We start from the raw sequence: 24033 nt of genomic DNA, 5'->3' as shown, positions 1-24033 counted from the left end.
TATATCCTCGGAAAGCGAAGGCCACAGCTCGAGGAGTGCTCATTTGCCAACTGAGCCCCTCCTTAACAACAAATTCCCAAACATGCTCCAATACGCCATCTCGTCTCAATGCAGATGCTTCGCACGTCGTCACAATGCAGAGCCGCATCTCACCGGCCTGCCTGAACGCCGTCGCCATGGCGAAGTGGGTATCATTAGTAGTTGTACACATTTCAGTTCCGTAAGAATCCAAATCCTAGACGCCAGTGGCCTGTGTTTTCGTGCCTCAGACTTCCATCCGCCCGACTACCTCCTCACTCACACCCCTGGCGGTCGACTTGCTCATACTGCGGGTGCTGCGCGTCTCCTCGTCACTAAGAAGATAATTGTGATGTTCGTCGACCACCGGTCTCTTTGGCGGCCCAAAGCCTTCTTCGTCGCTACTTCGTTCGTCCAATCCCGCTGTTGGCGCATCTGTAATGACAATTCGTGATCCTACGACCTCAACATCAGGGTCTTCATGCGGGACGACTTCGATACCATCTCGGTCGCCCAACCAGTACCGTGCACGTTTTCGCGCGCCCAGATCAGGCGTCAACCATCCGTCGCTCTCGTCGTCAGCTAGACGTTTGGACTTGATCGGTGTCATCAGTCCGCCATCCTTGGCAGACTGTGACAGCACGCTGATTCCTTGCAGGTACAGATAACAGACTCTCTTACGAGTCTTGTTGAAGAAGAAGTAGTTGGTCGACCATATCGTGCCGCCTTCTTCGTCCTCCTCGAACGGATCAAGGTCGGGCGCATATCGGTAAATGTGGCATTCCTTGAGGCTCATTTGCTGATCGATCAATCCCCACATGGCAGGACCCCAGCTTGGCTGACCAGGAGGCGGAAGCATAGAGCCAGGTGGGTAGACAGGCTTGTACGAATTGAACGGTCTAGGCCTCAAGTTGTAAAGCGTGGTGTCTACGTTGTTGATTACCGCTCTAAGGCTTTTCTCTCGCTTGAAGTCTGTCGGTCTCAGGGTGTGAGAGAAGTCGTAATCGGGATGACTTGCGTTGAGCGTCGCAATCAGATACGCGTAGGTTCGCCGCGAGCTGATTTTCTCCATGCTGCCGAACGGACTGCTGCGGCTGAGATTCAGGCTTGGCGCCATCAATCGGGCTTCAGGCGGCGAAAGTGAATGCGATAAGGTGACTCGCGCCTGGTACTGTTCCTCGAGCCCATTCTCGATCGTCTTGTACAGCTTTTTGTCGCCACCAGCGGCTTTGGTAGTGTAGAGATCGCATCCTCCTACGACGCTCAAATCGGGCGTCGAGAAATTGAGAGCCGAGGTAACGATGTCGAGGTCGCGATTGGGCATGAACTAGTTTGTGCTGTCAGTACGTGCAGATGGGAGGCCGCGCAGGGTAGAAAATGTACGTACCTTCATGTTGACTGATTACTGAGAAGCTGCGTCAGCCTGCATGCGCATTTGAGTCCAGTGCTAGTCTATGCGCGCGCGATGCCTGGGATCGTGTTCCGCGGCACGCTATGACCTGTGGGTTGGCGGGCGCGTTTGTGATGGCCCGAGAAAACGAAAACGAGTTGTTCTTTGTTCAGGCGATGGTTGAGCTTGTCTGCGCTGACAAACTAGACGACTATCGGAGGAGAGATCCAGGCTGGCTGCAGAGACAGCTCTACCGTAGTGCGAATAGCTAGACGGGCGACCGTCTAGCAGGCAGTGGTGATACGCGACGTGTCCATAACGATGTCGATAGGAGTGCAGTGGGTAGGATGAAGTGAGGTTGTCGAGTACGCTGAGGGGGCGTCGTTCTGGCCAAGGTGGAGCAGCCGAGGTCCAGCCAATCAGCGGTACCATCCGGAGCATGAAGATCAGGCAGCCTGCCAACTCGACCGTTGATCGCAGCGACAGCGTGGGAGAGTCAGAATGGTGTTGCTGATGGTCAACGCATGTGACTGTTGACGTCGCGCAACACTAGATAGTCAGGTAGCTGCACGTGGCTGCTGAGACAGCCCAAAGAGCATTCCAGATGTCGAGAGCGTCACCTGCCAATCGAGCGAGTAGCTCAGGTTGAATCGAGTGCTTGCATTTGCCCATGCTGCGTGTCAACAATCATGGATCACTCTATGCACACTGTCCACGGCTCGTGAGAGCATCATGGTACTTGACTTTGTTTGCAAAGTCACAGATCTAGTGTCCCCTTGCTTACCAATTCCCATGATCCTGCCAACGCCTTGCTATGCTTTAAGCCGATGAAATGCAGAGTTCGGTGCAAATGTGCGTGTATGTCCACGGCGCCCTCCCGAACCAGATGACGGGCTTATTGAATTATGCCGACCTCTTTGAGGTTATTCGCAACTTCCTGGAATCGAAATCGTCAATATCCTGGTCGCAGAAACGTGCTGCCACAGATGGCATCCTCGAAAAATGTTCGAACCAAGAAGATGGGTTGGAACAATGCTGGCTTTGAGGGCGCCAGGTAGACCAGACATGTTGCTGGCAACAGGTCCATCACATAATTTTGGTGACCTCCTCCTCAACCTGCACGATAGACGGAGACCGCTATTAGTCTTTGCGGCTCATAAGACACACAGCAACAAGGAAGGATAGATGGTGGTCGACGACAGCGTATCACGAGAAGTCAGGGCTTACCTCCATATCTTCAAGGCTGTCCTCCTGGCTTATGCATCGCAGCACATTCTTCTTACTGCTTTCCTGCATTTCGCCAGCGAGAAGTAGCTCGTCCAGAATGAAGTATGCTTTTTGGAAGTTGAATATGATGTCGAGCTCGCAGACGTTGCCGTAGTACTTGTCCATCTGCTCGACGTATCGATGGACGATCTCGAGTGTGATCAATTCATTGTCTGTGGAGTCGCATCCGGCGATGAAGAACAGAGAAGCATAGCGACGATAGACGACTTTGCTGTCTGAAGGGTAGGGAAGAGTGTCAGCACAAGTTCACGAAGGGTTGCGCCTGGGAAGAGGCACCTTTGTATTCAAGAAAGTTGCACATTCGAGTCCGTCGTGACAGGACGAGTTGAGAGACATCTCGAACGATTTTCGCCTTGTCCTTGGGAGACAGTGTAATGAACCATTTGGCAAGTCTCTGAAGAAGAGGAACGAATTTGATGATTAGCCTATGTATCTTGGGTCTGCATTTCGCACTGGTACGAAGGTGGGTGACCACGGAAGGGGACTGCTAACCACTTTGCCCTGCCGGCTGAGCAAGATGAGGTAGCTGTCGGTGTGCGTTAGTCTATAGAGTCTTCACAGAAATCATGTAAGTCATACTTGATGGGCATTTTGCTTGGCCACGGATCTGGCTGCGGTGGTGTATGAGGAAGAGAAGAAGCGCAACAGGCGATTATCAAAGAAATTGCACACACTCGGACACAATATCCGACCTGGACTGCCCCACTACAACTGCAATACGAGATGGAAGTTCGATGCTTCTTTTCTTGTTCCATGACAACGCTAACACAGCGCTGCATACACATTTGCTGCGAAAGACCGTCGCTGTGTGTAGCCGCATCAATAGAGCCCGTCTGGCGTCGTCCGAGTGAATAGGCAGAACTACATGAACGGAACGGCCCTCACGACTTCAAGATGAAGTTGATACTCTCTACCAGCAATATCATGTCCTCCGGCCAGGCCGTCCTCCGCCGCCCGACATTCAGCAAATCTAATGTCGAATTGATCAACTCCCTTCATGCCAACTTTTCCTTTCAGAGCCCTCCCCAACACAGCACCACGACCTCCCCAGAGACATCCACTGAAGATACCCTCTACGTGCCCACCTGGCGGCCAACCCCCCTCACCGAACCCCGCGAAGCCTACGACATAACAGCCAAACTCTTCTACCTCCCGCACATCCCTGCCTCCCGCCGCTGCGCCCACACCAAAGAAGCCGTCGAACTAGTCCTACGCGAGCTCGGCGTCAGCAGCATCGATCTCCTCATAGTCTCCTACCCGGGCGTGAGCTTCGACGCCGACGACGAGTCCGGCGAAGAAGATGACGGACAGGAGGATTCGTCAACCATCGACGGATCTTCAAGCTCCGACAGCAACAGCAACCACGAATCCGAGAATTTCTCCGCGCAGCTGAAAACCTGGGCCGTCCTGGAATCCTTACACGACAAGGGAACGATCTCCCAACTTGGCCTGTCAGAGTTCTCTTCGGCTCGCCTTGCACGCTTCCTACCAGAAGTGAAAATCCGTCCCTCCGTCGACCAGATAAACGTAAAGGACTGCTGCGTCGTTCCCAAAACGCTCATCATGTATGCGAAAGAGCACAATATCGAGCTGCTGACACACAACGACTGCACGGACATCCTTCCGCCAGGCACGACGAGGGAGCTGTTGGGCCCGGGAAAGGGTGGAGCGGGAGTGATTGAGGCCCAGTGGCCGCCGCCGACACAGGATGGGGAAGGAAAGGCCGCAACAGGGTTGCTGGGAGGCGACGTCGAGCCGCAGTGGGTGATCAAGTACACTGCAGTGGTCAAGGATAGAGGAGTGATTGAGAATAAGGGCTATTTTGCTGTCGCGAATTTGGGTTCGTGTATTGAGGACAAGGCAACGTCGACAGCGGCTGAGGTCGTCCCGCCATCAGGATGAGCGAGGTGTTCTTCAGGATTGCTATTTCTAGCGACGGTGTTGAGGCGGGTACTGACAAACTTATGGTTCATCGAATATCATTCACAGCCTTCATGCACTTCACTGGCGTGATCTTCGTTGCATTGCAAAGTGAATTGAGAGTCTTGTCTAACCTACAACAGCTCACGGAAAAGCAAAAAAGAACGTTTTCCGATAACAGCACCCAGGATCGAACTGAGGTCTCCTATAGTCACGGCACGGGAGAGGGCGTCGCTCTCAATGCCAGGCCTAAGGCGTGTTGAACCGCTAACACTATGCTGGTGAAAATGTAGCAGAATGAGAGGAATGATGTTCTAAAATTTGGGAGTATCGATATATCAACACCACGAAGCTGAGACATCTGTGGGATGATTGTCATGGCTGCAGCTCATCACATATCACCGCCTCGTTGTCCCTCGTGCTACTAGGTACTTGAGCAAGGAGCATTTCGAGCCCAGTCCTGTGATTCCTTGGTCACGAGGATATGAAGGAATGTCTCATCCAGTCATTGCTACATACTGTTAACTCGGTTTCTATTTGCCGCTCGCTCGCCTGTCTGCAAAGCACTGCTGCTCCATACATACCAACCGCTGGCCTAGTCGCTCAGGTCGTTCGTGTCAGCCCAGCATACTCCTCTTCCTCCCCCTCAACCTGACGTCCTCCAACCTCTTCAGTACCACACCACTGCCTTTCCACGCACCTCTATACCCATCAGCACTTTGCAGGACCTCCTGATCAAAGAACGCTTCCTGTCTGGGATGGGTTGAGCCAAACGCCCGTTCCAAAACATAGAGGTCAACAGCCCGGTCCTCATCTTGAACTGACGTTGTGGCGAGGCCGAAGTCTATGAGGACTATTTCCCCAGAGAGGTCTGGTCTTGGGAGACGGCCACCGTGGTCGTTTGTGGATGGATCGCTGGCCGTTTGAGTATAGGCCGTTTGAGATGGTGGTTGCTGCGGCTCCTGCTGCTGTGGCTGCACTTCCTTCAACGCAGCGTGGCCCCCAACCTTCCGCACGAGCAGGTTGCTGGTGGTTAGGTCTCCATGTATAACGCTGCCCTTGGAGTGCATGCCCGCCACAGCGCGGCCAATTCGACGCAGTAGCCCTTTGAGCTCTTCTTCGCCTGCTTGTTTCTCTTCGTCTGTGAGTAATAATGTTGTATTGCCTGTTGTCGGATTGCCGGAGGTCTGCCGCAACCATGCGTCCCAGTCACGGATGAGTTGCTTGACGGACGTGCCGTCGATCCATTCCATTAGCAGCCAGGCGCCGCCGCCACTCGGGGTGGGACTGTTGCTTGATACTGCCTCGGTTGGTGGTTGATCTTGCTCTGCCCGCCCCGCTCCGGCTTCCTGCTGCCGTAAAGCGGACCTCAAGTGCCTGAGCCCCTTAACCTTACGGCCGACGTCCCACTCAACACCATACACCCCTGGAACGCCCCACGCATCCTCTCCAGAACTACCAGCCACACCAGCCAGCTTGACCAACACCCGCGCCTCAGCTAACACCCGCTGCTTCGTCAACCTCTCGTCCAACACCTTGTGCCGGTACTTTTTCGAAGGCCGGACTTTGAGTGCTGCGAGTGTGGAAGGGCAGAGATACGTAGTGCGGTAGAGGAGGGCCTCTGCACCTTGGGCTATAAGGACTGGTGGTTGGGATTGATTGGGGAGAGAGAAGGGCCATGGGAGGCGAGTGTCCGATTGGGCTGTGGTTGGTTCGTTGGCGGGGGACGCCATGATGGCGAGTGTGGCGGTGGTGAGCCGACAATGACGGCGACGTAGAAGTGGGAATTGACCAATGGTGTCTGCAGTGCCCGCCTGACCTAGGCTGGTGCCTCGCTATGTCCTGTACGTGGAAGTGTTTTTTCGAATTAGTCTGCGGAGCCAGTCGTCAAGTCTAGCAACACACGCCCAGGACCCAGGTATCGTACTTTTCCGGTGTTGCCTAGAATCACGATGGCATTCAACCCTTGAGTTCTGTCCACACGCGCAATCTGCCACTCAAGTATTCGTTGATGCACACTTGTAGAGACAAGTCACCAGTAAGAAGATCCGGTCAGCGATAGGTTTGCGAAAGCCCGCCGTATGTGCACTTTCGGGCACATGCCAAGAGCATTGTGCAAATAGAGCAGCATCTTTTGATGTGGGACGATAGCCATCGAAACCTATAGTACGGTCTGTCACCATGACTTTGAACGAGCAAGATCTTAAGACTGCTGGTCCATGGTTGTACAATCTGGCAGCTCTTCCCAGCTACCTGCGTGACCTCATTCACTGCACCGTGACAACCGGCTTATACGGGCCCCAAACTCATCGGATACTAGAGACAGGGCCAAGCGGCGAATATGTTGAGCTCCTCGAACTTCGACCTATCAAAGGATTCAAGAGTCGATCAAGACAGTACTTTCAACTTCTACTACTACGCCACCACCTCACTTCCGTTAGGATACCAAGGATTCTGGAGAACTTCGACGGAGTTCCGCCAGAGTTGCTGCTGCAGAGAGCACGGTCCATGAAGCACTGACTTATCCAGAGCTGGCTTTAGGTGATGCTTTGACTGCATTCACGATTTGCGAGTACGACAAGGATGGTGGTGGGGACATTGAAGCTGTCTGGCTACGAGACCTGGATGAGGCAGGCATCGATGAGCGTTGCGACGAAGGGGACTGCGAGTCCATCAGAGATGCGACGCAGTACATGTGTGCTTTGGTGATCCTCAGGTGCTTGAAAGCGCTCAGCGCGGACTCAAATGCGATCGGATTGTGGGAGCGTGCCGTGCGAACTTTGAGTGAGGAGCACGACAACGACGATGTACGGAGGTGGATCAAGAGCGATAGCGACGTAACGTTTTCGCTATTCGAGTGTGACGACGACGCGGTCGAGTGTGGAAATAGATCTGGTGCCTTCTCAATGGGCGCATGTCGGAGGGAAGTATACCCTTGGAACGATTTTGAAGGAGATAGGATGAGCGATGAAGCACTTGCAGAGATAAATGGACAGCTGAATTTTGCAAGTGAGGGAATGATCGAGGCTCGCAAGTCGCTCCTACCGGATTTGACAGCCGCAGCAGCAGCAGCAGCAAACCCTGGCAACTGCGACCCAGCCCCTGGCGCGGCTGCCCTCAGCAAAGCAGATCGCATTTTAGAACCTACATCCACGTCAAACAATTACATCACCACCACGGCCCAACTCGGCCTCTTCGCCGTCAAAGATCTCCCGCCCGGCACCACAGTCCTCACCGAGCGGTCTCCTCTGACCGCAATTCGCCCTCACGGCGCCTCCCTCTGCGACGCCTGCGCCGGCGACCTCAATTCCGACAACACAAAGACCTCAGCAGAATCCTGTCCTGGCTGCGACATCCCCTTCTGCAGTCCCGAATGTCTCTCCATCGCCGAATCATACCACAAGCCCAATCTCGATGACGCTTCCACCGATGATGGCTACCCACCCGCTTCATCCCCATTCTGTTCCGGCAGCCACAGCGAGACGACCGACGCCGCCAATCTTGGTCGCGCCGAAAGCTCTACCACACCCGAGTGGGATCTGTACTTCCTTCTGATTATCCGCGCCCTTCAGATGGCGGAGACACAAGACCGTCACCCACTTGAGCTCTTCGAGTGCAAGTACCTCTGGGGCGACTTCAATGAGGACCACGCCCCGAAACATCTTGACACAAGCGACTCACCACCGACTCGAGGTCCCGCGCTCAGAAAGACACTCCCGTACAGCCTGACCCACCACACGAGTCTCCCATTACAATGGTTCGAGCTCCTCATGCTCTCCCGCCCAGATTCCTTCACTCCCTACTCCCGCAAGTGGCTGCAGTGCTACGACTGGTGGGTCATCCAGACGCTCTATGCGAAGTTTCGGGGTGTGGCTGATGCCAAACTATCCACTTGGTCAGGAGAGCCGGAGACCGCGAGCGTGTACCCCTTGTGGTGCTTGGCGAATCACAGTTGTGAGCCGGGAGTGACTTGGGAAGGCGGTGGTGTCAGGAGGCTGCGTGTCAGGGAGGAGAAGGTGGTTGCGGCGGGGGACGAGGCAACGGACGCGCAATGGATTGGGGTGAAGAAAGACGAGGAGGTGTGGAACCACTATACCGATGTGCGGGAGAAGGACTATCGCGTGAGGAGGAGCAGGCTGCGCGAAGTGCTGGGTGGAGATTGTTGCTGTAGTCGCTGCTTGCGAGAGGAAGCTGCTGCGAAGGTCAACGGTCACTGATTGAGAGCCCAAGACAAGAAATTGAAGAGAACAAAAATAACTATGACTGCATGAGCCAGACGACATGCGGCAGACCAGATGTCTCGCACATCACATCAAGTTCACTTAGTACAACTTGCAGAGTAGGCAGACTGTGGCAAGAAGTCGTGAGCTTTTCCACACCTGTCTCGCTTCATCCTGACAGCGCCCTCTGTGCCATAGAGTCCAGGGCAAATTTTTTGTACACATTAACACTTAAGTAACACTTAACCAAATTACCTACTTAAGCAGCGAAATGATTTCAGACCTTCAATGCCCTCCTTGACCCAGGAAGGAATCATAGGCCTTACATGGCAAGAACGCTCAGCAATTGTAGTCATGCCTGGCAGGTCAGATCTAGCTCTTAGATGCATGTGAGTCCTGATCTCAGATGTGTTGTAAGCTATAGTGTATGCAGGTGTGATAAAACGGTATACAGCACCTATGTTGTGTGAAAAGGGCGTTATGGTGAATTATAGCCTATAGGTATAGCCCGTAGGTAGTAGGTAGCGCTTGCAGTGGCCCAGCGCACGATCTCGAAACTTGCAAAAAAGCAAAAAAGGAACAATCTCGAGACCTGCAAAAAAGCAAAAAGTACAATCACAAATGCACAATCTCACAACATGACCCCGAGCAAAACGTTTCCGGGCGCAACCCATGGCCTATCTGGATATAGAACCTACATGGGGTGCCGCCACGGGCGTGAATATGTTACCCTGTCGGCGTCTCTCACGCAAAGCGCTTCATCGAGAACACACGGCAGTTGTTTCCCCCGGACAGGAAACCAAGTCCCCCCCGGGCAGGGAACAAGAGCAGGGCCAGTTTTTGGGGGTCGGGGTCGTACGTCCGCACGCGTACTCGATCGTAAGCTGTTCATCGTGCCCCGGAGGGCGAGTGAACAACCGGCCGGGCGTAAATGGAGGGGTTGCAGGCCTTTCGCTTCCAACGCAACCGGGTGTTAGCCAGAGTCGGAAGGGTCTTTGCGTGTGCGGATTCTGAACGCCAAGTGTGCAATAGTAAAATATAAAGTATGCGAATGCTGTGCCTGGCTTTGGGGGGCTTAGGAGCTAGGAGGCTCAGCGCGAGCGCCCGCTGGGTAGGATGGGGGCTTGCCTTCAGCTCAGGTGTCGTAAGTTTTGTTTCTTGGCAGGTACACTCACGGTCAAGGAAGCGGTCGAGATCTTTCAGGTCGAGTTGGAAGGTGCGCGCTGTCGTCCGTAGAGCACCCATGGGGTGAGCAAGTCTGTTGGTGCAGTATGCTGTGAGCGAAAGCTTATCTACTGTCTCGTCAATAAATTGTGTAGACTTGGATGGTGTGCTAGCCTGTGTAGCTGTCGTCATTAGCAAGTGATGCCGCTGAACTTCCAGCAATTTGTCGCCATTCGAGTGTTCCCGACGTGAATTGAACACGATCGTCGAATGCAAGGGTGTTGCTGTCTGTCTGAATGACCTGTCTTCGTTGCTGCAATTACAGTATCGAAACGGCTGCGGGCGGCCAAGATTTTCCGCTGCAGCCCGACCTCGGGAGCCCCTGAACGGTTGACAGTGGGCTGAGCGCTTCAATTACAGCCAATATCGAGTCATTTGCTCCCAGAGCCTGGTAGAGCCGAGTCATGTCGAGTGAAGTTCTTGGACTTCCCGATGTCTTGCCGGTCGTTGCCTGGCCTTCTCGGTTCAAGTTTCGTCACGCCGACGAAAGCGGCTTAGCGCCTTTTCGAAAAACAGAAGAACTTCTCTCTGTCGTCCAAACCTCTTACCAACCTTTAGCATCGTAAGAAATACTCTCCCTACCCATACATTTCGATTTCGCTAACACGACCTGCAGTCTTTGCCTTTTGGCTTAGATCAAGTGGTACGTCTCACCACCCAGAGCATCCAGATCGTCCGTGAGGAACATTGCTGACATCCGAATAGTAGTATCTGTTCTTTCTAGTTTAACAGCTAGAAGATATCCGACAGGATGTCCCAACTGTTATCTTCTTTTTGTACTGTCGCTGGAGTCGTCCTCTGTGCTTGCGCATGACACTCTGGCATTGTGTCCGAGGTCTTACACTGCCGCCTTGTGATGCTAAGACATCGCCTTTTCATCAGTCGCTCTGCTCTGCAGATGCTGGGGAAGAGATTTGGTTGTTAAGGCTTCGATGAGTTTGACCGTCTGAGTTGAGCGAGATGATGGACGTCGGACAAGCCATCTCTTGTTCAGAGGGCGGCCTCCTGATCGTGGAGGCTAGTGACACGGACAGGCGGACTTGGTATGATCTCACAGGACTATCTGATTAACGAACAATGTCACTGTCGTACTTCTGACTGATGCGGTGGCCAACCCTCAATGAGTATCTACCGGAGTAAAGTACAATGCTCAGTATCTTCTGACGCACATGATGGTCAGACGCGTAGTCGTCCCACAAGTGGGCGGGCTCCAGACAGACTGCAAGTTGTCGATCGATCCAAGGTAGCAGAAGAGATCCAAGGGAGCAGAAGAAAGACATTGGAACACGAGGGCTGAGTTAGATAGCTGATTCCTGAACTACACGAGCTGCCGCATGACGTCTTCCTACGCGAAAATGATCGACAGTGCATGGCCGTAGCTTAAAATTCACGACCACGGTATTCACAAAATTTCCCCAGACAATCGTTTGCTCTCCCTGGCAGTCGCTCTCTCTTCTCAGCCTACACTCGCTCCCTCCAAGGCCTCTAGACTTGACTGGAGACATCTCGGCATAGCAAAGCACTCTTTATCACAGTTCACCACCACAATGACCACTTCCACTCCGAACATCGACCCCTCAATCTTCACGACCCTCCAAACCAAGATCGACGAAGAGTCCGCCATTCGCGACTCCCTGCGCGCCATAATCGATGACCTCTCGAAACAGTCCCGCGTAATCACCTCTCACCTCTCTCGCATCCACAACACGCCCACTCCACTTCTCCCAGACCAAATCCTCTCTCCCTGCGCTGCCCTCCTTCAACAACAATCCCTCACAGTGCAGGCCCTCGCGTCGACCGCCTCCGCCTATCCATTCTACAAATACAACTCTCTCTGGAGCCACCAGATTCAGTCAATCCTGTCCACCCTGCAGCTCCACGAATGGCTGTCCTCTACGCGGTTGCTCACTCTCGAAGACTTGGGAACGTTTCTCAACGTCCCCGTCAACGTCAAGCCCCCTGAGAAAGACACCTTCCACATCACCATCGAAGAATACCTCCTCGCATTGACGTCCACGATCGAAGAGTTGGCCAGGCTGGCACCGAATGCAGTCACAATGGGCGACTACGCTCGTCCATTACAGATCAGTCGATTCATCAAGGACGTGCATGCGGGGTTTCAGTTGCTGAATCTGAAGAATGACAATTTGCGGAGGAGAAGTGATGGGGTCAAGTACAGCGTCAAGAAGGTGGAAGATGTGGTCTACGATCTGAGCTTGAGAGGTTTAGTGCCTAAGGACGGGGACGAGGGTGGGGCGGCTGCTGGTGGCGCGGCATCAGGATGAGGAAGGTGTCACGTAAAGGATGGAATCATCGCGACCACTTCTCAGTCTGCAAGAGCAGGTTCAATCTCAGGATGAACATGGTCGCTGCAGCGTCACCGAGACACAGCTATGGCAATGATGGCTGACAGCGTCGTCTTTTGTACTGGACCAGAATCTGGGCAGGCGTCAGACTACACGGTGAGCAGGTCAAATCACAATGCAACGAACATTGCGTCATGGGGGAAATTCACGATCATGTTCAAAATCTTCTCGCTACAAGACTGCCGGTGCGGTTGTAGACGAGCCAGCCTTCCTGCCTGGTCTGATCCGAATCGATTGAGACGGTTGCTTAGATACTTGCCATATGGTACCTCCGCACATGGGCAACGTGTGGACACGATTGATGAAAGGAGCCGCATCGCGTGTCTGCAGAGAAGATGTCACTTATCAACGAGAAGCGTTGGGTTGGTGCGGTGGGCAGTTTCGCTACCTGGACGCGGATCCGACTGTGCGACCGTGCAAGGCTTCGGCAACAACGCGACAACGCGAGTTTTAGCAAGGAGGTGAACACCCACAATCAAAATTGTCAGACCACTTCAATGCCAATTACGAGCGGATTTGAAGCACGTAAATGTTGGTAGTCAATATCATTTCCATTACACGTCCACGCCACCACCTGCACTTTCCATCGTTGTTAGCGAGCCAAAAAGCAATAATATCGGGGAGTTCACGACCTTTTGGTGATCATGAGCCCCCGCGAGCACGTACTCTCGCAAATTCTACGTTTTTAACGCAAACTTTGGGGGATCGAATATATCAAGACCGTTGTTGCTAGGGCTACAAGTGATAAGTGGGGATGAAGTGAGGAGGGACTCTCGAAGGAGTCAGGGCAAAGCGATGCGGAGGTGAGTTTGGTGGTGAACCGTGGCAGGGCAACGAGAATCTGACGTTGCGGCACCTCTTTTTGTCGCCCTTCACGCCACCAGTTGTTGTTCGGCGATGCACGAATTCGAGCTAGGCATGTCAAATGTCAGGTACTCGCAAGAGCATGAAAAGTATCGACCATTGATCAATATTGAGTACCGCGTAGCGGGATCTCGATGGAATCACGTACGCCGGTGTGTCGCGAGATCAGCGACCTTCAACAGCGAGAGTGTTGTGCGCCCTCTGAGCAGAGCTCAAGAACGAAGTCGACCGAATTACGGTTGGGTCGGCTTCCGCAACTCCTCCCCATCAACCCGTGCACTGCTCTCCGCGGTCGCCGGTCCTCCTCCCAGTCCATTCTCACTAGCTCCCAACTTCACGTTGACACCGCCGCTGCCCACATTGACCGTTCTCTGATCCGCAGACTGAAGATCGGCGCTCGCACCGCCTACTGGCTGGTCGGGGAGCGGGAGATTGGCCTTGACGCGGTCGATTTGCTCGGCTTTGGATTCTTGTTCCGAGAGCTTTTGCTGTAAGATTGCTTGTTAGGATACGTGGATCGTGTTGAGAAAGGGTGAGAAGACGAACCTTGAGAGCAGCTGCTTCGCCGCCTTCCTCGAGACTGGGAGCTTGCCGCCATGGAATTTGGCTTCTTGGGCCTCGATTTTGCGGACGTCCTCGGAGGTGACTTCGTGGCCAACGTTGGTAGCCATATTGGACAGTTTTATTCGATTGAATCTGAGATGACTCCTGGATTGTTTCGTGCGTAGTTGATGAGAACGAGTCACTTAAAGACCACCTGACTTACTTTACGTACTTATACTTTCGATGTGCGCTCGTGATCCGGGGACGAATTCCGTAGAAAATTCTACGCTCGTGATGTTTGACAGTTCTATTGGATAATAACTACGGGGAAAGATTCCGACGATGATCAACATGGCATGACGAAATGCTTCGTATGTGAGGTCAGTGGATGCCTTGCATGAAGAAGGACTACCTGGTTAGGAGATGTTTTCCGGGCGCGTAAGGCAAAAGGCAGGCAGAGCCCGCCCGGACATTACATCGTAAATCCCGTCTGTTTCTAAACAACCACTTTGCGCTCACGTTTCGTTCACATTACTCGTATCACTTCCGTTTCACTGGCCGGAAAACAACGTAATTTGCTCCGAACCCATTTTGTACCCATCGGGCAGTCTTTGAGGGTACAAATGATAGAAGTCATGGAGTCAAATGCGCTGCTCGGCGAGCCTGTCCGTGAGGCCTTCCCACGGATCAACTACACGCGCCTCGCACGTCAATCACGCCGTTTCTTCGCCCAGACCTAGCATGACTGGTTGCTCCTCCTCATACTCGGCGCTGTCGCCGCCGCTATAGGGCTTGCTCACTCCCCTGTTCTTTACAACAGAGTCTTCCCAGTGACGTACAGCACCTCCGGCGATATCGTATGGCCAGAAATCGCGTTCCCGTACCAAAAACTTATCTTCAGTCCATTAATTGCCGGTCTCCTATGCAGCGGCCTCCCGACACTGTGCATCCTGCTGGCGCAAATTTGGGTACGATCGTTCAACGACTATGCATACCATTGCCTAGGTGCGGCGTACGCTTCGGTGGTCAGCACATTGTTCCAAGTAAGTCAAAATGCCGGATAGAGGCCTTCCGACGGTATGCTAATTGATCAGGTCGTATTGAAGAAGACCATCGACGGTTTCCGGCCCCATTTTCTCGACGTTTGCAAACCAGATGTTTCCGCTCTCGCTCTCCGACATGGCACTGGCTTTCAACGCGTTTTCTTCACGGTCAGCGAGATATGTACCGGTAGGGAGGACTCCAGGATGGCGAATGCTCTCGAGAGCTTTCCTTCTGGGCATGCCAACATCGCGTGGCTGGTATGGGCTATTTGAGCTTGTACCTCTTCTACAAGAGCAGAAACTGCAGACCCGCGCGTCACGATGCCGGTTTCTAGCGAATTGCGGTCGTCCTGGCTCCCTTGTTGTTTGCTACGTACGTAGGGATGACTATGGTGTTCACAAGGTACCACCATTGGTACGAGGTCGTTGTTGGGGGCGCGATTGGCAGTTCGGCGGCTCTACTGAGCTACCATATGGGAGCGGGGAGGGTCGAGGAAGAGGAAGAAGAGGAGTAAGGTGGCCGGAAAACGGAACGGAAACCAGCTGTGGACCACTAGATTGTGCGGCTGGTCGATACGGGGAGTATGCTGTTGGACCATCATTAGTCTAGATTGAAAATGCAACCATTCGTACCTTTATTGTGTCAAATCCATGCAGAGGTCTCTCTGGCCGGATTCTCACGAGAACTTGTGACGCTCAACTAACGCTCGTCTCAAGCCTGCCGATGTTATCCGCGCAGACCTCCAGACCTCCAGACCTCCAGCCTCCTTGTTGGCCAGGAAAGTCATTAAAACTAGTGTTGTATCAAAAACCCTTGTAGCGGCCTCCCTGGCCCAATCTTCATATTGAGTCTCAACGAACGACCTGACGCTCAAGCGAGGCTCATATCGAGCCTGCTGATCTGGTCAGCCAGATATCCGGACCTTCAGCGCCCTCCCTGGCCGGAAATGTCATGAAATCAGGGAAACAAAACACTGTCAAAATTCACACAGCAACCTCCCTAGCCCGATCTTTCATGTTGATCGTTCGTACTGACTCAAATGATGACACTCAAGTCGCTCTCAAGTGAGGCCCAACACCAGGCTGACCCTTCGATTAGCACAATATTTCAGATCCTCGGCGAAAGTGCATCCAGATGACGAAAACAGGAACAAGAATATAGAGGTGAAAGAACACTCTTGATACCTTCCCCTATTTGATCATACGTGCATGCACAGTCCGCTGGCATCCCACACCACGGACGTATTCCACAGACGTATACCGCTGCCTTACACCTCGTCACCGTCGCTCTCGCAGCATTTCTATCACCACCCACAAGGCCGAAAGATGCCAGTCGACCGGTCTCTACCTAAGGCCTCGTCAGCCGGTCTCAGCCAAAAAACTTCCAGTCAACCGGCGACCGATAAGTCCTATCGAAGTTTTGGCTAACCGGTCTGGAACGGTTCTGCTGTAGCGCGTTCTACAACAATGCTGTCTGTCCTGACTCTCCTATCACCTGTCTCTCTGACTCTTCGCGTTCCGGTCACATCTCAGATGCAGCGTTAATAACAGCGGTCGGGCATTCGCCTAGCAGCGGCGACCTCAAGAACGACTGCGCCTGCCGCAGAGAGCATTCAGCAAGGCAACCGCGAGTGTCGCTGGACGCGCCCGCCGCAGCAACGAGCCAAAAGGGCAGGTGCGCAGGCAGCTGGCCGGTCGCTCCTGCCATTCCGGTGCTGCGGAAGGTATTGACGAGGCAGGTGCAGACGCCTTTAGCCAATCGCTCCTGCCTTGCTGTAGGTAAGTGTTGAGCGAGAGAGGTAAATGGCCGTCAACCGGTCTGGGCGGCTCTTTGTCAACCGGTCTGACAGATGGCGTCGTCAACCGGTCGCAGCTGGTCGTAACGCTCGCGCGTCACTGCCCGAATGCTGAAGTAGTTGGGAGCGGCGGCGTCGAACACAGTGGCTGGTCGGCAAAGGGCAGGAAATTCGGCGGTTGTTTGTCTGTTTCCTGACCATGTCTCTGCTTTTGCTTCTTGGGTATCGCTGACTACATACTCACTACTAATACTGGTATCCTTCGCAGGAAGTCCTCTCGGGAAAATTCCTAGCCTATGTCAATTCATTTCGTCGTTGAAGTTCTCCCATCACGAATAATCCCTGAACACCCACGCTCAAAAGATTCTTGCCCTGTGTTGCATTGTCACTGGAGTGCGTCGCAGCCACTCCATAGATTTCACTTGCTCCCACAATCCACCTAGTCTTATCCTCCCCTTCCGAACTCCTACTCGCTGAAACCCTTCCACCACTTGATCCGGCCAAAAGCTCATCCCTCGCGAATAGCGTGTGTGTCGTTACAGCCAGATATCGCCCCCTTCCCCTGCAACCCACTTCTCCCAAGCAACCCAGTACGCCCGCTCCAGATCCCGGACCCAGCGCTTCGTGTCGAACAGTCTAGATTCCCAGCGATGCTCCCAGAGCATGCGACGGATTTCTGTTAGGCGGCCTCTTGCGAGACCTGTGAAGGGCGTCTCTTCTTCTGAGTTGGAGGCAGCGGTTCTATCGGTCAGTGTGGCTGCAGGGGAGAGACGGATTCTCTTGCTTGGTCTGGCGTCGGTCTTCGAAGGGGAGGTGGTGCTGACCATGGAAGCTGTACCGCCGCTTTTGTGCACATCGGGCACAAATTGACGAGCCTCCGCGTTCCAATACTGCATCCCTTTCCCCAACCGAACCGCCTTCTCGATGTACTCCCTTTCCCCATCCTCCCCGCTCAACTTCCTATCCACCTCCCTTGCAATAACCTCCCCCTTCCACGGCACATTCACAGTCAGCTCCTTCTGCGCAGTCTTCCCCTCCTCAGTCTCCGGCAGCGCACTCGACAGAATACTCCCCGCCATCCTCGAGCACAGCTTATGACTCCATCTCGACCACGTCAAGATCGGCGTGCCAGACCAAACCACGTCTGCCGCCGTCGTGTGCGCATTGCATTCAGGCGTGTCGAGAAACAAGTCCACGACGGAGGCACGCGTGATGTGCATGCCTTTACTAGCGACATCCGTAAATATGACGCGTCGTGCCACGTCGCTGCCGGCCCATTGTTCAGCGTAAGCCTTAAGGTGCTGCTCGCCAAGGTCGGGGAATTTCAAAAGCCAGAGGACGGAGTTCGGCACCAAACTCAAAATGCGCAGGTACATGCGGAACGTGGCCGGATCGATCTTGTACAGCTGGTTGAAGTTGCCGAAGATGACGGCGTCGTCGCTGACGTTAGTCGGGAAGATTTCCTTGCGGAGTTTCCATCTTCGCTTGAGTTCTTGGCGCCAGAGCTCGTCTTTCTGAGACTGGCTAATGTGCTTGGCTGGGCGACAATCAGCGTCGGGAGCGCTCTGCTTGTGGTCGACACAGAAAAAGGTTTCACGGGCGAAAATGATGTTCTCGTTGTAGACCCAGTCTTCGTCGTCTTCGGCCAATGCATCCGGGTGGAGCTTGTCTTCGATAGCGACATTGCGGCGCCAGCGAGAGAGAGTGCTTGCGGGGACGGAGATCTCGTCGGCGAAGATGTAGTCGCACCATTCGGCGCCGAGCGTGCCGGCGAAGCCCATGAAGCTCATGTGGAGTGGTGCAGGTCGCGCTGCGAAGACCTCGTTGCGGGCGCCTCGGGTGTAGCCGTTTAGGTTGACGAGGATGTGGATGTGGTCGTCGACGATCTGTTTGACGAGGCGCTCGGTGGACCACGTAGAGACATCGCGGAAGACAGGAGCCTCACGTTCTATTTGGGCGCGGAAGTCCGAATTGTCTGATGGAGTTGTGGCATAGCATATGGCGCGAACGGACTTTTGGTCGTGGAAGCCAAAGATGGATTGCATGAGATGAGCCAGCGGATGGTTGTTGAAGTCGGAGGAGACGTATCCGACATTAAGGTGAGGTCGAGGAGGTGGCGGCGGAGGGTAAACTGTCTTCGGGAGCCAGGCTGATCGCAAAGTAGAGACCGATATTCGCTGCGCATTGCGCTGAGAAATTTGTCGAACACCTTTGGCAGATAGAGGCGTCGTGAAGGTGTGGAACGGTAGGACGGTTGGTGCTGTGGGCGAAGACAATGCCAATGGTAGCGTTGGTCTTGTGTATCGCTGCTTCGGGTATTCTTTGCCTTCCTTGTAGCGGTCCTGGTACCACTGCCAGCCAATGCGACGGATAGCTCGCTCGACGAGCCTGACAATCCTAGATCCTTCCCACGGCTTGCCAGACCAAGACCGCAACGATGCTCGAAGAGCAGTATCTAGATTTCCGCGAGCTCCATTGGACATGAGATGAGTGGTGAGCTCTTGACAAAGGATGTTGATGACTGTCGGCGAAAGTGTACCCATTCCCCAGCTCCCACCTTCCTTCAATTGCTTCTCCACGATCTCAACGACTTGATTCATCCAGCCATAGCTCCGAGTGGCATCAGAAGGACGCCCATTCTCATCGACGTGCACACGGTCTCGGGCACCATCATCAGCGAACACACCACCTCTGCCTTGCCAATTGCATACACTGTTCAGAGCCGTTGCCAGTCCACATACCGCTTCCGCGAAGTTCGGGTTTGAGGCGACAGCCCGTTTATAGTATCCAATAGCATCCGCAACGCGTCCCTGGTCCTTGACTGCATTTGCTAGATTAGCCAGAGCAATGTCGAACTTCGGATCGCAGCCAACAGCATGCTCGTACATCTTGATGGCGACGCCTAGTTGGCCAATATCCTTGAGTAAGCTGCCAAGGTTCGTGTACAGATGAGCATGGTTCTTGTCGAGGTTCAACCCATAGTTGTAGTACGACAACGCAAGACTGATGCCACTGCCAGGGCTGACACCTGGAAAGCTTGGACCAGGGTTCGCATCGTCTGGCATTCTTGGCACGAATGCACTGTGCTGAACACCCGCCAAGAGAATCCCAACATTGTTAGCCGTGGACGGACTGCGCTGTAGCGAGAGCGAGAGATAGTAAAGTGCAAGGATGTCTTTGGTACTGGTTGTTCGAAGGGATCCGACTTCCGTGGAGTTTGACATTGCGTCCTGGTAGATCTTGGCCAGCGACAGTAAAGAATTGCTCGTGGTCGATACTCCACCCATGATGGCTCTTTGCTGGACGATCCACGCAAGACCTGGCAGCTGTCCAGACGGAGGAAATAGATTACGCGCTGTCGCCTCGGCCTGTGACGGGGCGAGTAGCACAGGATCTTTGCTCTGCATCTTGGCCTGTAGATCGACTTCATTGACCAAACTCTTGAGGCAGGCGTAGAGAATCTGGTGAATGAGTCCACGAATGCCCGATTTCCTGTGACCCGTAGCAATAAGTACGGCGCTCTCGAAGGCGACTGCAGCTTCGCTGTTCTTTCCCAAGGTGTATAGCATGTTGCCCTTGGTGTGGATGAGGGCGAGCATTCTGCCATTTTCCGATCCAGGAATGCTGTATCCGCTACTACCGAACCCCGGCGAATTGCTCGACCTGTATTCGGCGCGATCCGAGTCATAGTCATGTTGTGCGGAATCGACAGAAGTAATCGTGCTCATTGTTGCCAGCGAAGTATTACTGGTCGCGTCTGAGTCATCTCCGTTACCGAGCCCACCTTCAAATGGATCGTTCGGGATCTTAAGCCTCGCTTCGACAAACTCGATAAGATCGATGGCTTCTTTCGCCCGGCGAGCAGAGCAAAGCAATCCTATCAGATGCTCAACAGCCTCGAAGTAGCTTGGCCGGAGCTGTATCGCAGCGTTCCAGTAATTGAGTGCCTCATCGCGACGATTCAAGGCGAACAAAGTAGCAGCAAGGTTCGACATTGCTTCAACGTGTTTCTGGTCCTGTGCCAATATTGCTTGGTACCATTTCAGAGCTTTTTCGTACTGCCCAAGCCCATATGCGAGACAGCCAACGAGAAGCATGCCGTCAACCCATTGTACTTCAGCTTGATCACATAGCAACTCCATCGTCTGTAGGGCAGACGCAGCTGTTTGACGGATAACGTGTGCTTGGTCGAGTGAGCCTGCGTGGCTGATCGACGAGTCAGATATTCGACGAATATCTCGTTTGATCGGCATGTGCCCGAACGAGAACGAGTCGTTGCCAAGTGCTGGAGGCAACGGGTTTGCAGATTCTGAAGCCCGACGATGCGGAGAAAAGATCGCTGTTTGTGGGCGCGATGGCGTCTGATGCAAAACATTGTCACTGGCATAATGCAGAGACTGTGCTGCCGACTGCGAAGCAGACCTACCCACGCCGATATCTGATGAATGTGGAGTCCTTGGCTTGGGTGGTTTGGGAAACATAGTCACTTTGGGAGGGCCCTTTCTCGCACCATTAGCTGAACCTGCTGAATGCATTTCCATTGCGCACTTCTGATGGACAACAAGTAGGTCACCATAGATTCGATGGGCCCAGCTGAAACTCTTCTCTCGAAAGGCCAGGGACTCTGCCTCGGGAGTCGGATACAAAGACTGGTCCAGATCGAGTTCGGCAGGGTACGGCGATGGCTGATACCCTCGAGTCTGCTGTACCGGGGAATACGTTGCATAATTGCCGACATGCGATTGACGTGAAAACGTATCATATCCCGTCGATGCAGCAGAATGCTGGATCTGCGGCCATGTAGGAGGCGCATTGTGCTGTTGAAAGTCGGCAGGAAATTTGCCTGGTCGCCGAAGAACAGCGGGAGCAGCCGACGGGTCTTGCGAGGCATAGTGTGCATACGATTGTGGTCTCTGATCATAGTAGCGATCATCTCTGATCGAAGCCGGACGGTACGGAACATATTGTCCGTCTGGCCAATACGGTCCGAAATACTCCTGTCCTGCTGATGCAGTCGGACCAAAGTAATTCTGTAGCTGCGCGGGCATAACAGTTGGAACTCTCGAACCGGGCTGCAGATAGTATCGCTGTGTAGGCATCGATTGGTTCAGTATCGAATCAATTGGGGCACCAGGGAAGTCCCATGCCGGAGGATAGGTCTGTTGATTGGTGTGTGTTCTCGACGCGTTTGTGTTGAATAATGGCCACGATCCCATGCCATGCAACGGAGGTGTGGAACCGTGCCTGCTTGCATCCTGGAAACGTGTAGCGCTCGGCGGCGAAAGTGATAGTAAGACGTGCTTCGATGCCGGTATCTGTACACTCGAATCAAATCCGCCAGAGTCTTGCTCGTAAACATTTCCATGTGGCGTCTTTCGTTGTCTGAGCGCTTCGTGTTGCGCGTAGCTCAACCCGTCCGATCCTGCTCTGTAGCAGCCGCCCGAGAACGGTGTTGCAGAGGGTACTACGGCATACTGTCGAGGCGTGATACTGTCCGGCGGTCGTCCATTGTGTGTTTTGAAGTCCGTCGACAATGCCTGAGGACGTGGGTCTACGAACATCGCTGCAGAATATTGGTGTTGTAGCGTGTGAAGCCTGTCATCAATGTCGAACACCGGCCTGCGCTTTCTGCGGACGCTTCCGGGTAGTGCAGGTTCGTGGTTGGGTTTGTGCTGTGCTAGCCAATGCCCTCTTTGCAATTGCCCTGCTCTTTCATAGTCTTGTAATCATATCGCCTCGCGGGTCGATCTTCAAGACGCGGCGCAGAAGTCGGTCAGCAATTATATTTCCACTCGTCTCAATCTTTGGGTCTGTGCTCGGCAACAAGGCTGACAGATGCAAGGGATGCTGCGAACAATTGACCCCCTTGTAGAAAGCTGGCGGGGTTGGTACACGGTAAAGCGGACTGTTTGTTGTCCTTGCTTCGATGAAGGTTCTGGACCGAAATGGTGAGACGTGACAGAATACAATTTCTATGACGCTGTAGAGGGGTATCTAAACGGCCGTAGAAAGACACTCGCTAACACTTGAAATGAAGACTCGCTCGACGTAACAGGAATCCGCTGAATGTGAAGACAGTGCTCGCAGGTGCTCAAGAGTGCAGAAGTGTAGTACTTCAGATGAAGGTTCGATATCGAAGGAAGAGTTGACGGAGGGAAAGTTCCAGTGAACATCAATATTCCTAGGCGGACCGCGTTGGATGATGGGCTCCAGCGGGGGCCCACAGAGAACACCAAACCCCGTCCCATCGCTTGGGATGTGGTGAGCTAGCAAAGCCATCCATGCCGCTTGTGCAACATCGAGACTAGGCACGACCAGAATAGCTGGCTGCACGACCCATAAGAACAGGGATCAGCCTCAAGTGTGGGCTGCGATCAACACCAATTCTCCTCTGTTTCCAGGTCTGCTGGCTCTTGCTTATTTTCTTGTGGCTGCATAAGAGGTTCTTTTTCTGCCCGTTGTGGCTTCTGTATGGCTTGAATGCTGGTCGCGGAATCGGTGGAACTCCCAGGATTGAATGCATCACTCGACCAAACAGCCTCTAGGCAGCACGAGATGCATCGAGCGCGCGAACAAATTCGTGTGCGTCTGGTTCCTTTTGACTACACGCAATGGACGTATTTGTCGGAAGAGCATTTGGCCCGGCTGTGGCAAACGAATGTTGAGGACCCAGGTCGCCTCCGCGAAGGTCTCAAACAAATCTTCGAACTTGGTGCAACGTGAACTTCCCTTGACGACAGGAGCAGGCACGGGCCACGCCAAAACGTCAAACTTCGGGAACGGGAATTGACAGCTAAGATCTTGGTCTGTACTGCAAGAACAGGCGCATATCGGTGTGGTGGTGTGAGGTAGGGCTTTGAGTCTCTGATCCACAAATACGCAGGCTAAGGCACCAAGCCTCCAGGTTCACTTCGGGCGCTGACGATGTTCCCGTCCTATAGATCGGATTCGTTACAGGTTCTAAGCGAAGAGGCAACAAACTATTCGCTGCTGATCCGCCTCTGTCAGCTGTAGTTGCAATTTTCTCGTTGATGACTATCGTTTCTGCATGATTGCAGTGCCCGCCCGGTGTGACGGCGACCAATCGACTGGTACATTCTTCATGACATGTCCCATCAAGAGGCAGCCAGCCTTCCGGACCATATCGTAAGACAAGGATGAGTGGGTCTCGAAAATGTGCAGCTTTGGTGCCGGAAGCTGAAACAGCTTTAAAACAAGAGGCGCACTGGTGACCGTCTACCCGGCCTGACAAGGCTGCACGTTGCCTTCGTGCATGGGCGACCTGCAGCCGTCGGTAGGCGGTCTGTATGCGACGAACCCAAAGGATCATTGACTCGACTGATGTTCACTCATACGGGGACT

The 24033-nt window shown here is 53.6% G+C and overlaps 7 protein-coding genes across 7 annotated transcripts; 3 read left to right on the top strand and 4 right to left on the bottom strand.

Annotated features, from left to right (window-relative positions):
• Window positions 1–265: 265 nt before the first annotated feature.
• AB675_6918 (AP-1 complex subunit sigma-1) lies at window positions 266–3285 on the bottom strand (the record flags this gene model as incomplete). Its single annotated transcript, XM_018147244.1, has 5 exons — window positions 266–1345; window positions 2636–2910; window positions 2972–3089; window positions 3155–3221; window positions 3275–3285. 5 exons carry the CDS (start codon window positions 3283–3285, stop codon window positions 266–268), a joined length of 1551 nt encoding a protein of 516 aa, XP_018003167.1.
• Window positions 3286–3589: 304 nt separating this feature from the next.
• AB675_6917 (Glutamate--cysteine ligase regulatory subunit) lies at window positions 3590–4597 on the top strand (the record flags this gene model as incomplete). Its single annotated transcript, XM_018147243.1, has 1 exon — window positions 3590–4597. The coding sequence occupies one exon, from the start codon at window positions 3590–3592 to the stop codon at window positions 4595–4597; it is 1008 nt and encodes a 335-aa protein (XP_018003160.1).
• A 635-nt stretch (window positions 4598–5232) lies between these two features.
• Window positions 5233–6348, bottom strand: AB675_6916 (EKC/KEOPS complex subunit BUD32; the record flags this gene model as incomplete). The annotated part of the gene is made up of 1 exon (XM_018147242.1): window positions 5233–6348. One exon carries the CDS (start codon window positions 6346–6348, stop codon window positions 5233–5235), a length of 1116 nt encoding a protein of 371 aa, XP_018003214.1.
• Window positions 6349–6956: 608 nt separating this feature from the next.
• Window positions 6957–8832, top strand: AB675_6915 (uncharacterized protein; the record flags this gene model as incomplete). Its single annotated transcript, XM_018147241.1, has 2 exons — window positions 6957–7098; window positions 7145–8832. The coding sequence occupies 2 exons, from the start codon at window positions 6957–6959 to the stop codon at window positions 8830–8832; spliced, it is 1830 nt and encodes a 609-aa protein (XP_018003446.1).
• Window positions 8833–11606: 2774 nt separating this feature from the next.
• Window positions 11607–12344, top strand: AB675_6914 (Translin-1; the record flags this gene model as incomplete). Its single annotated transcript, XM_018147240.1, has 1 exon — window positions 11607–12344. One exon carries the CDS (start codon window positions 11607–11609, stop codon window positions 12342–12344), a length of 738 nt encoding a protein of 245 aa, XP_018003124.1.
• Window positions 12345–13522: 1178 nt separating this feature from the next.
• AB675_6913 (uncharacterized protein) lies at window positions 13523–13960 on the bottom strand (the record flags this gene model as incomplete). Its single annotated transcript, XM_018147239.1, has 2 exons — window positions 13523–13777; window positions 13832–13960. The coding sequence occupies 2 exons, from the start codon at window positions 13958–13960 to the stop codon at window positions 13523–13525; spliced, it is 384 nt and encodes a 127-aa protein (XP_018003180.1).
• A 3247-nt stretch (window positions 13961–17207) lies between these two features.
• On the bottom strand, window positions 17208–22232 carry AB675_6912 (putative UDP-N-acetylglucosamine--peptide N-acetylglucosaminyltransferase SEC; the record flags this gene model as incomplete). The annotated part of the gene is made up of 1 exon (XM_018147238.1): window positions 17208–22232. The coding sequence occupies one exon, from the start codon at window positions 22230–22232 to the stop codon at window positions 17208–17210; it is 5025 nt and encodes a 1674-aa protein (XP_018003536.1).
• Window positions 22233–24033: the final 1801 nt, after the last annotated feature.

Source organism: Cyphellophora attinorum, assembly GCF_001299255.1.
Source record: "Cyphellophora attinorum strain CBS 131958 chromosome Unknown Contig5, whole genome shotgun sequence".
Lineage (NCBI taxonomy): Eukaryota > Fungi > Ascomycota > Eurotiomycetes > Chaetothyriales > Cyphellophoraceae > Cyphellophora > Cyphellophora attinorum.
The sequence above is the reverse complement of the archived record's forward strand: the minus strand, read 5'-3'. Positions and strand labels throughout refer to the sequence as shown.